This window comes from Hyposmocoma kahamanoa, unplaced genomic scaffold (genome assembly GCF_003589595.1).
Source record: "Hyposmocoma kahamanoa isolate Upper Pololo Valley unplaced genomic scaffold, ASM358959v1 102, whole genome shotgun sequence".
Taxonomy (NCBI): domain Eukaryota; kingdom Metazoa; phylum Arthropoda; class Insecta; order Lepidoptera; family Cosmopterigidae; genus Hyposmocoma; species Hyposmocoma kahamanoa.
The window spans coordinates 13,390,989-13,403,308 of NW_020653337.1; the positions used below are offsets into that span (position 1 = coordinate 13,390,989).

General features: G+C 35.5%; 1 protein-coding gene across 1 annotated transcript in view; it reads left to right on the plus strand.

Annotated features, from left to right (window-relative positions):
- Positions 1–913: 913 nt before the first annotated feature.
- The window catches only part of LOC113233755 (trissin receptor-like), a 49,104-nt gene continuing 37,697 nt past the window's right edge, over positions 914–12,320 (plus strand). Inside the window, exons 1-3 of the mRNA XM_026468948.1 lie at positions 914–1,001; positions 2,748–2,892; positions 8,909–9,068. Of these exons, the coding sequence (XP_026324733.1) occupies positions 914–1,001; positions 2,748–2,892; positions 8,909–9,068 (393 nt within the window). The remainder of the gene's footprint in view (positions 1,002–2,747; positions 2,893–8,908; positions 9,069–12,320) is intronic.

Below are 12,320 nucleotides of genomic sequence, written 5' to 3' on the forward strand. Positions count from 1 at the left end.
ACGGTCGATCATTGAGCCTTCCCCGTGGGACTACGAAACTTGCGAAGTTTAAAAGGCCTACTAGGCTCTGAAGGACTTGGAGTGTAACCTTTTTTTTCATTAACGTTTGCTTCAACTTCTCGCGTAGAGCAGACAGTTATACATTCAGCAAACGATTCATGTTCAACTACGGATTCCACTTGATCCCTAGATAAATTATGCTCTTCGAAGGTTTGAGTATGGATTTGTCGTAATTGACCATCCATCCTAATGTCTCCAAAATTTGGAGAATCATTTGCACATCTCTTTGAAGAGAAATCTTGTCCCGGTGAGCAATCAGGAAATCGTCTAAATATACAATGATTCTTATATTTTTCTCCCTGAGAATCTGTGCTATCCAGTTGGTTAAAGACACAAATGTTTTGGGCGCTGTGCTTAAGCCGAAAGGCAAGCACATGTCATTTCCAGCAAATCCCCTCTGTACATGAGACGTAAATATCTTCTGTGGCTGTGAGCTACGGGGAGGTGAAAGTAGGCCTGAGATAAATTTATTTTGCATAGCCAATCCTTTGGTTGTAGGAAATTTGGTACCCTGAATACATTTAGTAGTCGGAACTTGTCCTTCATTACAAAATCGTTGGGGGATTTTAAATTGAAAATTGCCCAGGTGGAGCCATCGCTCTTGGGAACTAGAAAAATTGAAGACAGGAAGCTGGGTGACAGCTTGACTTTTTCTAAGATACGAGTACCTTGTTGTTTCATTTGTCTTATAGTCAAAGTCATTTCGGTAGATTCTGGAGTGTTTTTGACATTTCTGGATAAGTTTGGGTGAAATTGAGGCGGTTTGTGACAAAAGGGTATGCTATTTATAGTATAGGTAAAGGGTACCCTTTTAATTTCCTCAACATAAACGCTGGTGCCCCTAGTTACTGCCATGTGTTTAAAAATTGAGCAAGGCGACTGGCGCGAAACTGAGGTGAGTCAATACTTACGTTTTATATTGTCGCGCTTGTGCGCCGATGGTGAGTGCGCGCGCTTATATCCAGATTTGAAATTACTCTGGGGTTTCGCGTTGTCTCGAAATGTTCGACCATGAATATCACCTCTATGACTGTTTCCATTTGGCCGAAAACCCTTGCCCTGTGAGGGACAGTAGTGTTTGCAATTACCCTGCGAGGATGTACTGGGGCAGTGATGCTGTGAGCAACTCGCTTCATAAAAAATTTCATTAGTAAAACCCTGCGAGGGTTTTATGTAAGATGATAACCTCTGCGAGGAGGAAGTTGCTTTGTTAGGCTGTGCCTGTGAGGCATTAGATGTATTATTGTGTTTATTAGGTGGCCAAAAACTTTTCCTGACGCCACGGGCTTTTTCATGAGCCATTAAAGCTTTCTGCATTAAACAGATTAGTGCACGAAGGTGGTATTCTCCGCAACACTGCTTTAAGAAGTGGGTTAACAGCACTTATTTATTATATAATCTTCTTGCAGAATACAATAATGTACACATGGCGAATTTGATGCCTTATGGCATTCTCTGCCAGTCAACCACTGGGCCAAACTTCAAAATAGAAAAAAAAGTAAAAATATCACAAGCCAAAATTGTATGATAATGCTGATCCAAAATTTATTAAAATCGGAGCATATACCACGGGCGCATAACGAACGGACCGTTTTAAATAATTATCGGAGTTTTTGAATAACAATCTTGACTTCTTTTATTATATATAATTAATTAATAACTTTCATTTGTCGTTTATTTGTGTCAGTCGCTCTAAATTAAACCAAAGTAAAATAAAATGATTATTGAACCAAAAAATGCTTTATGGATTGTCATTTGAGCATATAAAAATAAAGTATTCCGTTCAGTGAAAAAGATTGGGGAAATATGAGTCGGGAAACTAATCACTTAATTGTCAACGTGTCAAAATAATAAAACAAATATCGAAAAGAAACCTCTTCAACAACTGCCGCCGTGACCTCACGGTCACCAAGCTGGACTGCCACGCAGAGGTCCGGAGTTCGATACCCGGACCGGAAGAAATATTTGTATGTCCAACATTTATTTCTCTCATGAGTTTGGATCTAATTTGTAGTTGCCTATTTGTGCGGGGCAATAATCATATTCTAGCTTGTGATAGATAATGTATGCTGTTGAATGTCTTTTTATAAATAAGTAAATAATAACACAGACTTATTCCAACTACATCACGTGGAGTGTGCGAAGGAATTGCACGATTTAATTATCATTCGCCTTTCTATGATCGAGGGACTAGACGTAGGCTGAGGTTCCACCCCTACGTTATGGATTTCCAAAGATTTCACGAAGCGTTACGCTTCCACATTTATATGGCGAACGGCTGTGGAGTGAAATCCTCTGCCTACAGACTTATTCCTTGAACGCTACAACTTGAGCCTTTTCAGAGCGAGGGTGAATAGTGAATAGTGTGCATGCTCCATCGTTGACCTCATCAGGCGAAGTAGGTCAATGCGCACATATATTTTATTAAAAAAAAATTACTTGAACAATCACTCAATAACACTTCTGCCTAAAGAAAACTTACTAAGTAGGTAAAACTGTTTGTTGCGCAGGCCGCGGCCTAAATCGACAAGATGTTTACCCGACACTCTCGAAATCTTTCGCCATTTATTCGATACTTATAACAATACGGTATTCAAGTAGCGGACGTACACAATACTTTCGTTCAAGTTTACTAATAAATAAGTTTGTTTCGTAATGTTTGTATCGAAACTGTATTCGTTTTTCAGGAAACTTGCTCGTGATACTGGTGGTGACGCTGTCGAGGCGACTTCGTTCTATAACGAACTTCTTCCTGGCGAATCTGGCGGTGGCAGATTTATGTGTTGGAGTGTTTTGTGTCTTCCAAAATTTGACGATTTATCTTATACCAAGGTGAGTTCGTATGTGAATTTTTAGTAAACATAAGATATGAGCGTAAATAAATCTGTTTATTTACATGTTTTAGTAAAATTTAATGCTGTAATAACATTCTCGCGTAAAGTGGTATGATTATTTTTAATGTACTCTAAGGTGTAGCAGAATAAATTGAATGTTTGTTATTTCAAGTTTTATGAAAGAGAGCCGTTTCTTTAAATAAGTATTGAAAAAAACAATAGTCAAAGCAATATTCTTGGGTGAACATTTAAATGAATGAATTCACATTCTCCGAATAAGTGTTTCGCCGGATCGTTTGCCTCCTGTTTTACGTACGAAAGAAAATCATACCATAATTAAAATTATAACAACAACAGTAATTTAAGCATAAGTAACAATTTCTTCCATACAGCCATAGGATAGAAATTTAGATGCGAATGGGGAGATGAAAATTTTGTTCTTGATAGAACAGGAAACTGTTTACAATCAATCTCCTATAGTTAATGTTATTCTATTTGTACCGGTCTGTTTCACTCGTGACAGTAAATGGTTCGTCTAATCAATTCAAACAACACGACATTACATAACCTTGTGGAACAATTGTCACTCTTCAAAGTACCTTATGAATTGCAAAGGCAATTATTAGAAGCACTACTAACATTACCCGTCACTTGAAGACACGTCATGTATTAGAGAAAGAAATGAAAACAAAATGGGACCAGCCGGCAGTGACCATTTGACTTAAAGAGCTCGAAACGTCGGTTTATTTGAAAAAAAAAAAACAATATACGCGATTTAGACTAAAATAAAATCAATTCCAATGGCAGCAATCGCGAAAATCTAGAATAGGTGTAAGTCTAGAATAGGAGTGAATAGGTGTGAGTGTGATCCATGGTGATGGATTTAACTCGTGAAAATTTTCGTAGTATGATTTTCTATGACTTTAAGTGTAATTTAACAGCTACGCGAAGCTTCGCTCAGCTTCAAACTGCTTTTGGCGATGAAGCACCATGGAAGACGACTATTTATAGCTGGTTTGCAGAATTCAAACGCGGTCGTGTGAATCTAAGTGACGAATTTCGTGATGGTAACCCGTCCACTGATTTGAACAACAAAAACATCGATGCTGTGTGCCGTATGATCAAAACAGACAGGCATGTGACATATCATGGAGATTCGGGCATATTTAGTCATAGGCATGAGTCAAATACAATCAATGCTACGCAAACATTTGGGTGTGGAAAAGCTGTAGCTCGAGTGTAAGTTTTTCATCATGGCAAACGTAACGAACGCGTTTGCGTTAAAATCGTAATTAGTATGGGAACATGAACAGCGCCTCTGGCGGTACGTATTGGCAACAATAAACGCTAGTGTATTTGTCAAAATGAGTAACGCGCTCGATCCGTATTTTACGTATCGAGCGCGTAACTCACTTTGAACCGCGTTTTTTGTGTTTAAAAGGTTACAAAAAAGTTATAATATGAATAAATATTGAACTTACCTTTTTCCATTTTTCCGTGGTTTTGGCATGACCAGTGGCGTCGGCATTTAATAAGGTTCCTTATTTTAAGACGTAATTGTCTTGATTCGACCGCGGGCGTTTTTTGAAGGTTTGGTTATATCACCATAACTGATACCAAGATTTAAGTACACATTTTTTGTTACACTTACGTTGTATTTGTCTCACATTTTACACAAAAGAAACTACAAAGAACTTACGTTTCCATAAAATTCACGAGCATCTCAAATTGGCTCGGACTAGTTTTCATGATGAAAATAACAAACTAGAATGAAAATTTTATAAAATAACGCACCAATTCCCAAGTTTTAAAACTTGTGTTGATTAACACTCGGCAACAATGGTAGGCACTCATATTTGATGCCTCTTTTACTCTTGTAGAAGAAAATGAAACAACACTATGTTCATTCGTCGTTCATTCGAACAAATATTATCCGTCCAAATTATGAATAATATTCACGATGACCGGTGCCCCTAATGCAAAACTACGTTTTAAATAAATCGTATAATTGTCATCCCGAAACTCAAGTGCCAACCTACAGAAGAAAAAAATACTTTCATAGCAGTGAGCACACGCAACGTTCGGTGAAGTGACACTTGAAAAGATACACTCGCATAACATGACAAAACTTCTCGCTAATAGTTAACTCACCTAACGCGCTCGAAGCGTATTCGAATTTTTTGGTAAAACTTACACTAGTGCTTCTGTGCTCTCGGTGGATCCAACACAATTTGGCTTTGGCTCAACAAACAGATCGCGTCACTTGGTGCAATGCCATGCGTACCAGATTCACCGAAAGGACGTTAAATTTGGTTTGGGACATAGTAACAGGTGACGAAATATGGATTTATATTTACGATCCCAAAATAAAGCAGCAATCAAGCATATGGGTATTCCGAGATGAGCCGAAACCAACCAAAGTGGCGCGCATGCAAAGTGCCTCTAAGCGGATGATTGCTTCTTTTTTTAATAAAACTGGACACGTGGCTACTGTTTCTTTGAAGAATCGTTGTACCGTGAATAGTGATTGATACACGACCATTTGTTTGCCGGAAGTTATTGACAAACTCCGTAAAAATAACCGTAAACGCCGTATCATCTTACACCACGATAATGCCAGTTCTCCCAAGGCCAGACAGACAAATGAAGTTTTGAAGGTGAACAACGTTGACCTTATGAGCCATCACGCGTACAGTCCCGACCTGGCACCTTGTAACTTTTATTTATTTCCAAAAATAAAAGAACCAATTACGCGGTTAACGATTTTCATCATCTGAAGAGGCTGTCGAGGAGTGTGAAAAATATGTTTCAGAGATTGTCACGGAGGAGTGGCATAAATGTTTTCAAAATTGGTTCATTCGTATGAAAAAGTGCATTAACGCTAACGGAGAATATTTTGAGAAACAATAAATTCATTTCTGACTTTATTCATTGCGGAAACTTATAGTGCGCCTCACGTACTTCCCTGGACGAATTCTTTCACAAGGAGCTCTACTGCTGCTAAAAAATTCAACCTTTATATTATATTTTTTATTATATATTTAATTATATTTTTTTTAGATAATGTAATAATGTAAATTATATATATTCCGCGTCAAAACTAACCATATGAGCTCAAACACAAGTAGCTGCTCTATACTGATGAGAGAATTACTCTCATCTTTCAGCCATTTCAATCATCAGGTATCTGATGCTTACCACAATATTTTATTGTCATTGAAAGTATATCTAAGTGCCTAGTTTTATTATAATTGGTTAACGGAAAGTGAGGGAAATTCCATGAACCAGTTTTATCCCCCTAAATGAACACCTAAGGTTCAATTCACACTGACGCAGAGTCGAAGCATAACGTCGCGTCCTGGTTTTTCAATCAATCTTCTCGAAACTACAAATTATAAAAATCAACTTACGTCTTTTAATTAACTTTAAAGGTTCTTAAAAAAAAGCAAATTAAAACATACGCGTGGTAAGCTTTTGACTACTGTGTGGCACGCCTGTCCCGGACCGTTTTTCCCGCTGTACCGACTCTGTGTAACCTGAGCTTAGTTCCGGAACTTCAGAGGGCGGTATTAACCATCTATAGCATTCCTTTTCAAAGCTTAGCGACACATACTCTGTTCTTTCCAACGTCGGGTTATTACTTGTACATAATATAGTATTGTACGTTTATTTTGTACTTAAACATACACCGCTCATATTTCGCAATGGTCATTAAGTAAACAGGGAGCCAACATTGCTGACATGTTTGTTTGATTAATCCCAAATGAACATTGTTGATTTTGTTAATGGTATTCTTGTTATCACGCACACGTTTCTATTGATTTTGCATTCCTGAGCGAGATTTCGTAATACACTAAATTGAGACACAAAACGTTGAAACAAAAAATATTTCTCTTGCTTTCTCCATCGTCGTTATACTGCGAAAGCCAGTTATCTGGGGTTTTTTTCACAAATGACTTAATTACAGGAAAGCGCGACATAATTGTTAATGTAAAATACAAATATTTACATAGTTGCAATATAAAATGTGGAATTATCTGTGTTACAAATTAATGACCATGGTGTTTGCAAGAAATATTTGTCGTTGAAAGGTCTATTGCATTTATTTCAAAGTCTATTAGTTATAATTATGTGCTCTTTCAAGACTGTATCGATCTATGATGTTTGAAATAAATATTGTAAAGGATAAATGCGTGCAATAAATGTTTATTTCCAAGAGCAACTCCTATATTTTCTTACTCATTCTTCTCCGAGGAATCTGCCTTACTAATGAGTAGAGAGTTTGATCGTCGTGACGACTTTTTACTTTTTTGATTTTTGACGATTTCAAGTGTAATTTACTTAAGGCTTCCGCCAACAAACTACGAGTTGTCGTAGTCAATTGAGTCCAGAAACGCCAGAACCAGGCTTGCCCCAACGAAAAGTCTCCGACCGACTCCTAAATTCAAACGAGCTGGGATAATGTACTGTGCGTAAAGACTTTAAATGATGACTTTAATAGATGCAATTTCGTAACGCAAACGAGATACTAAAACATAAAATAGAGACCAAGAGTAGGTAAGTAATAGGTAGGTAATACGTAGGTGGTAGGCCTTGGTTTTGATGTATATATACTATAGCACTCGCAGATTCGTTACGCACAGATATTACTTGAAAAAGTAACATAAGTGTTTGTACAAAATTTACACCCTTTTGAGTGTAATAAGGCCATACCTGCAAATTTTTCAGGAAAGAGGTTTAAAGAATCTACGATCGAAATTGTTCGATAAATTTATTATACATAATTATACATCGCGTTGTCCGTATTATTTTTATGATTTCACATGTTAAAAGCACTTTTGGACGTATGATCACATGTAGCTTCATTATGGTACGAGTATTGAACATGAATTCGTGTGTAAGCTACGCAAGTTACATACACATTTTATTGTTTCATGTCGTACTGGTTCGTTTACCTAAACCGGTTTTTTTTTAGATATTTAGGTTATGTGTACGTTACGTTTTCAAAAATAAACCCAGATCCGAGTCCGTATTGTTTCTCAGAGAGCTTAATCTGTAGATGTGAAACACTTGGTCCCTTCACGTTTAATCACCAAGTTTATAAATTCAGGCGTTACTATATGGATATTTGTCTTACGATTTAACCTTTAATGGGTTCGCGATTCCGTTTTTATTCACAGGTACATAAATTGCCGAAAATTAAGTTGTTACAAACTAACTAATGTTGAATTAATTAATTTAAATTTATTGAATTAATTAAACATGAATTAGTTTCGGACAGTGTTAGAGTATGGGTTGAGTCTTCGGTGTGATATGTACCCCTAAAAGATTTACATTTGGCATCTTTCCAATTTAGAACACCTTAAACATTTATTTGTTTTTCAAGAGCCGATGCAAAAACACAAAAACAATAGCCACATCTGATTTATGTTCTCAAGCCCTTTACATTAATTAATTAATCTAATTTGAATAAAAACAATCAATAAAACATTAGATTTTTGAATGAATTTCACAACAAAATAAAATGCATACATTATTAATAATTAGTTTCTACATTTAGGTTGCAACAATTTTGTATTCAATCAAGTACAGTAAGAGTACTTAACATACTTTTGAAATACAAAAACTCGAGCTCATTGTCTTATCTGGTCTCTAGCTATCCGCGCATAAACAAACAAGCCGTTTGTCGACCGCACATTTGCCATGTTTTGAGAGTTTCATCTCCGCTATCGGACTGTTCTGACTAAAAAAACATTCAGAAAAAATTTTACCATACTCTGAAGAATATTCATCACGAAATGTTTTGACGTTCGATATTGACAGAACTAAAATTAAATTTTGTCTTTCTTTTTTCAAATTCGGAGAGTTCGTTCTTTATGTTTACCGATGGAACAGTTTTCTAATGATACACAACTCCGTATTTAAAATTTACTTTACATCAAAGGTAAAATAAACCCCTGGAACATACGGTTTCATTTAATTGTATGTACTAATTAAAATATATTTATTTTCAGTTGGGTCTTCGGTAACTTCCTGTGTAAGATGTACCTATTCGTTCATTCTCTGAGCTACACTGCGTCAATATTCATCCTGGTGGTCATATGCACGGAGAGATATTTTGCAATTATCCATCCCATCACTTGCAAACAAATCCTCACATCAACTAGACTCAGGGTAAGTGACTCTTCATCACTCTGGATTAAGGACTACTTAGTGTAAAAGCTCCTAAATATTAATTTTTCCCGGTAGAAACATATGCTTGCGCGTAGTTATTAACCACATTGCAAATGTGAAGTTCCTTTACAGGCATTAACCTCCGACATTTGGATTTTAAGTTCTTTGGGCACGGAGAAAAGGATTTATACAAAGTGCCGAAAGATTTAATATTTCTATAGATAGAAAAAACAGTTTTAATAATGGAATAAACTATTTAGAACGGGCTGTACAATAAGGGAAACGTGGTTAACAGTTAATTATCAATCCAAATTGAAGCCACACAGCAATAAAAATATATTATGAAGTGGAGTAATATTTGTTAGCCAGACTCAGTCAGTCAGTTAGAATCAGTAACGCTACTTCTATAGTAGGATTTTTAAATTGTTATGTACTATTTAGCCTTTAAGTATATACTATAGTTTATATTTAATATTATTATAAAAATACGTACCTAATAGGTACAGACAACATTGTATTAAATCATTTGACAGTGAATGCTTTTCTTATTAACATTTAAAAATATACACAACTTGAACAATGTATGTGATGAAAAATATGCGCGCGTAAAAAAAGGAAATTAAATTTGCTGAAAGTCGAATTGGAATGGCATTGCTCTGAATGAAATTCCAGTGTGCTAGGAATCCGAACATAGAACAATAAATACAGTAGAAGTGGTTAGTTAGCGTTCGACGCGTGCCAAAATTAGGTCTCGAAAGACCCTACTTGAGCTCAGTCCGCCATTTTCGCTTTGTATGGTATGGTTGTGCCCTGTTGTGCCATTCTCTAAAATCAGAGAAAAATGCCTTATTGTGCTGTTTTGAAGTGCAAAAATATACCCGTAGTTGTATTTTATATCATCGTTAAGTCTTATTTTAATAAATTTTCAATTTTCTGTTTATCGAATTTATTCAAATGTTAATAGTTCGTCGTAATCCAACTACTGGCCGCAAGATGGCAGCACGTTGAATAAAATTTCAATATAAAATCAATACGTCGTAACTTACAATAAAGGTATTGAACTTTCAACGATATAGCGACTGGGTAAAGTTTAAATTATATTAACAACCCAGTATTTGTTACATCTTTTTAAATTAGAAACTATGACCAATCATTATCAAGATTTCGTAGTGTTTATCATTTGTTTGTGTGCGTTTTGGCGACAGCGGTTTCGATAGTAATCGGGGCTTGGCTTAAGGCACTTCCATCGTTTTTTTTCTTCCCCGTGTAATTCCCCAAGCAGCACACCCACATTTAATATATATAATAAGATATCTAATAGAATTTAATTCGATTGAATATTTTAAGAGTTCAAATTCCAACATTCTAAAATTGCAACATGGCGAAATAAGATATAATATTTCTGATTTTTTCGCGCAATGTTTAATCGGTTAGAAAGCGCGAATTGACGTGCGTCTTTAAATACATTGTGAAAAGTGATGTAAAACCTGTCATAAAAGTAATGCGCTCGCTAAATTTTAAATATTTATGAATAAAATATAAACTTAAAAAAAATACAGTAGAAAGCTTAAATGTAGAAAATAACTCACAAAACAAACAATTTCCAAGAAGTTCTAGGCTTCTTCAAGCTAATTTCAACTCAGATTTACTTTTTTTTTAAAAAGAAATTTTTCTCAGCTACTTCATAGTCATTCTTTAAAAATAAAATGGCAATAAGAATTTAAACCTTTTTTCAATAAACTGTTGGGAGCATTTTATCTATAGAAAAACTTTAGAATACGAAAATATTATTCTTACTTACTTTATGTAGTTGATCTTGTAGAAGAATATTCACTCTTAAGAAGCTTCTGTGGTTGTGTACAAAACGCGATGTTACTAAGTGATTTTTTCTTATGACAGTATTACAAAACCTTTATAAAAGTTTTAGAATAAATAAAATATTATAGAATAGTGAGCGTATTATGCAATAAAAAACTTTTCAAAACACTAGGTTAAAAAAACAATTGAAAAAATCCAATTTGTCGCAAAAAACACGTTATTCTGTATAATTATATGGAATGTGTTATATATGACTAGAAAGGTGGATAAATTCCCTATCATATAAATTTATGGAATATTTTAATGACATACCTAACTTATGTTGGAAGAAATAAAATTTTCATTGCAAAATTGAGGTTATTTTTTCATGCCAACCACATTTCACACAATGATTTCACTGTATTCAATTGACAGACGGCACAATACACATACACAACATTGAAGTACAGTAGTTTACGCGTTTTTCATTTCATAGGTCAATGGCTCATTTCAATTGTTTTTATCACTTATTTGTCAATAAACAAATGCCGGCCATGACCGGCCCGAGCGCAAATTACGACTAATGTACCCAGCGTTGCCAATTTGTGGGGAATTCCCCAAATTGTGGGGAGTTTCAACTATTGGCGCTATGTGAGGAAAATGTTCAAAATTCTAACATTTTATCATTTTGTTTAATCTATCAATTGCTGATGCATCGCTAGTTTGATCGTTACTGTTAGAAACACTGTGATGGACTATATCGACGTGTTTTTCAACATCGCACATCCCTCGTATTATTAACAAGCAGCTTAAATAGAATTATTATTAGAGCACTTGGTTCTGAATTGTAAAATTACCAGTCGGTGCTTGTTGAGTTCGCGATTCTTTCTCCAGCTTAGGTCGGTCCCCGGTATGAAGCAAAACGAAATCAGCTATTGATAAACAAAGCCGAGCAGTTGATACTTCCACACCATAACTTACCATTACCACTAGTCAACTTTAAATATTAAATATAGGTCGAAACTCATTGATTATTTCTAACATTAACATAATGTCACCAAATGCACAACAAATAATCAATCTACTTAATTTTGTAAGGCAAAGAAAAATGATTTTTTATTCTGACTGATTACAGATTAATGTTGAATCTAATTAATATTATAATTAATATAACTGCCTCCGTGGCCGAATGGTTACCATGCCGGACTGCCATGCAGAGGTCCCAGGTTCGGTTCCCGGGTCGGGTGGAATATTTATATGGCCTACATTTATTTCTCTCGTGAGTTTGGGTGTAATTTGTGGTTGTCTACGTGTGTGTCCATGGCACCCGCGACACAGGGTTTCCCTAGAGCGGGGCTGTGTTGAGTATGTACGTTATTATTATTATTATTAAAATAAATAAACAGTTTGAGGTCATCTAATTTTATAACTAGTTTTACTTTTTACATTCACAGC